General features: G+C 46.6%; 1 protein-coding gene across 1 annotated transcript; it reads right to left on the minus strand.

The window, feature by feature from the left end:
• Positions 1-1149: 1149 nt before the first annotated feature.
• On the minus strand, positions 1150-2106 carry LOC149370272 (uncharacterized). Its single transcript, XM_089582903.1, has one exon. It carries the CDS (start codon positions 2104-2106, stop codon positions 1150-1152), a length of 957 nt encoding a protein of 318 aa, XP_089439029.1.
• Between the last annotated feature and the right edge of the window lie 1460 nt (positions 2107-3566).

Consider the following 3566-nt stretch of genomic DNA (forward strand, 5'->3'; position numbering starts at 1 on the left):
AGTAAAGAGAGCGTGCTCTCTTGATATCAGAGCCCAGTTTATTTCGTACTTTTTTAAATTCGGAAATATAAGCTAAGTTTTTCGTTTTTATGAAAAGGGCGAACAACTTATCCCGCTGTTTTATTCTCTTCAGGAGAGATACATCTATCCACGGTTTTCTGGACTTTTTATGTCTCTTAAGTTCCACCAATGGAAACGCTTCATCATACATTTCTTTCATCGTTTCTGCAAACATGTTATATGATGCGTTGGCATCAGACGTGGTCAGAACTGGATGCCAGTTCGTATTTTCAACCAAGCGTTGAAAATAATCTATATTTTCAGGATATATTCTTCTATACATAATGGGTGATTCTGATGCAGAAACGTGTCGTTTTTTTGTTTTCGGTTGAAAGAAAATAAAAGTCGGCATATGATCACTTAGTCCTGTCATAATAACGCCCGCATCAGAATCACTGGTTTCTTGGTTTGTAAAGCATAGATCAAGAAGAGTTTCTGATAGGTTTGTCACTCGTGTCGAAACATGGATAACATTTCGGTAGCCATACGAAAAGAAGATGTCTAAAAGCTTTTGTTTGTTTGGGTCAGTTGATAATAAGTCAATATTAAAATAACCGGAAATGATAACCGGAAGTGCAAGATGCAGGCAATATTCTAAAAGGGTTTCAAGGAACACAAAAAAAGTGGAAGCAATACCAGAGGGTGGTCTGTACAAAACTAAAAGCAAAGTATTTGCGCATTTTATCATTAAACACTCATAGTTGGCGTTTAGCATTGAGTATTCCGATATGACTTCGAAGTCAAGGTGATTTTTCACATAGAACGCCACACCTCCTCCTCTCTTGCATTTTCGCGATACTGAGGCACATTTGTACCCGGTGAAGTGAACATTCGGGGAATCTTCAGAGAACCAGGTTTCAGTGAAACATAGAATGTCGAATTTATGTCCTAGAGATTCAAGAAAGGTAGTCACAGATTCTTCTTTGTTTCTGAGACTGCGTGCGTTTAAATGAAATAAGGACAATTGCCCTTTATCAAGAGAAGTTCTTACATGTCTAAAGGAAACAGAATCATGGTAGCTGTTCATATCAACGCATGACGACATGAGCCTATAATGCATGTTAGCGAAGTACAAACGGTTTAGTGAGTTCATCGTATTTCCTGTAGGTCGTCCATCGTGCTGATTCTGATGGTTCGGCTACGCGGGGTACGCCGAACGTAAAATTTTCCGTTTTTGCACCAAGCAAACTTGTATTCCATCTCACTGGCTTTCGTCCTCACGTGCCAAAACAGTTCTTTGTTCTGCGCAGTCAAGTTTTCGTTCAAATACACCTTTGAGTTACTATCCCTCAAACTGCTTTTTTTTTTTTCAAGCCATCTGTCACGAGTTAGGCGGGAGATGAAACGTACTAAAACAGGAGCGGGCTTATCAGTTGTGTCCGTGCTTTTCCCAGAGGGTAGCCGGTGGGCGGCTTCAATATCTGATTCAGAAAGCTGAGGAAGCTCAAGATCATCAGCCAGTCGGTTCAGTTTAGCTAGCAGGTTTTCGTTGGTATGCTGAGGCAATCCATGTATTTCTAGATTAAGTCGTCTGCTGTACTGATCGATATCATTGACATGCTGCTTGAGTTTATCGATTTCCTGTTCCTTGGCTTCCAGCTCAAGCTTTTCCACCTTCTTCTTTAGGCTAGATATATCATCTTTTTGCTGCTTCATTTCTGTTAGCACTTCGTCATACTTATTGGACATTTCCTGTATAAATTTTTCGATGCCATCCACAGTGGCAACGATACTCTGAAGAGCATCAACTTGAGTCTTTATTGTTAGCAGCTCTCGTAGCTTTTGATGGATTTCTGAAATTTCTTCTGAAATATTTATTTCAACTTCGGCATTTTCTTTTGTGTTGATTGGTTTGCTTCGTGCTTTCGCAGTTTTGCATGTTGCATATTTCCAAGAGCTTCTAGCGGCCTCATTTTTCTTTTTGTGCGCATTTTCAGTTACACCTGAGCACGATCCTACATGATACTGGTATGTGCACTCTGAGCATGACAGGTATGGTTCATCTTCATCAATGGATTCATGGCAGGCAAGACAAGTATGAACCATTGTAGGCTTTCAGCAGCAGTGGCAACCGTAACTTTAACAAAAGATACCAAAGAATATATTCCACCAACCTGCAAAAGGTAAAATGCAGTTTTCAGGCGCCAAGTCGGGAGAGCGTCCGGTGCCACTGCTGCTGAGCGTGTGTCCAGCTGGCCCTTGCGATGGCTTCTTTTTGTAGCGTACAGGCGATGACGGCGCTGACGCTTGTGATGACGTATGAATCCTTGTCAGCTGGGATCCTTGTCAGAGTAGATCCAGTGGTTGTCGTATCTTCGGTAGATGCCGCAGGCTGCAAAAGGTAAAATGCAGTTTTCAGGCGCCAAGTCGGGAGAGCGTCCGGTGCCACTGCTGCTGAGCGTGTGTCCCGGTCCCGGTCCACGAAGCATCCAGGCCGTAGGGTGCTAGGAGCTGACGGCCGAGGTCCTTGGACGCACCGAACGGCAGGGGCAGGGTAGCGGTGTCCTCATGTGTGGGCAGGGTCTTGGGTCGGTCGGGTCTTGGGTCGGTTGGGTCTTGGCTCGTCGTGTCTTGTGGTCCGGGCGGGGGACGGGGCTGGGGTGAGTGGCGAGGTCGGTTCAGGTCGGGCGGGATGGGCCCGGCCGTGCGGGGCGGACCAGGTACTCACGGCCGACGTCCACGGTAGGCGCAGGACGCCGAAGCTCCGTGACCAGGATGGCGATGAAGGGAACCCAGCACCTCCACCAAATGTAACGTGGCGGCCAGCCGAAGAATGAGGCGTGGTGAACGATGGACAAGAGATGATTTAATGGCGGCTGGCCTAGCGCGAGCGCTCCGTCCCGCGCCACTGCGTCTTCGTGACAATATTATTCTTGCTTCGAGTTCGGACAGTCAATCATTAAATGCCCAAATTTTATGCAGACAAAACATTGAACTGCCGCAAATTGGATCTCGCTATTAGCTTTCGCTCCCTGATTTAATTTCAATTGCATCTGTGGAAGCTTCGCCTTTTCTAGCTCAATTACACGTTTCAAGTTCTCGATTTCAAGCAGCTGCTCTGCCTTCTAATCAACCTCCCCACGTCGCATAATGCCCTCCCATTTATACCGCGCGGCAGCCTTTTCCATTTTCCGTGCTATCATTTATAGAACGAAAACACTATCCGACAAGGTGAATTCAGAGAAAGCAGAAAGGTCTACCTCGCTGGTTACTTTCATCTGCCACGGTAATCTCGTCGCCCTGAGTGACGACAGTGGGCTCCTCGATGCGGATGAGTTGAGCCCCGGCTCTCACGGCAGCTCGTTGACTTGAACCTCCCTGATGATGCCGCCTTGCAGCTTGCAGTTTCTCGATGCGACAGCCCGGTTCATTCAGCAGCTTGCTCACGTCTGCCTCGTTTGACTAGCTGGTCGCCTGGTTCTTGTCTTGAACCTCAACGTGGATGCCTGGTTCCTTCCGCAGCTCACGGACTTGGCACCTCCACGACACGTCGGTCGCCTGGCTCC

This window comes from Amblyomma mixtum, chromosome 1 (assembly GCF_055824585.1).
Source record: "Amblyomma mixtum isolate Tamu chromosome 1, ASM5582458v1, whole genome shotgun sequence".
Lineage (NCBI taxonomy): Eukaryota > Metazoa > Arthropoda > Arachnida > Ixodida > Ixodidae > Amblyomma > Amblyomma mixtum.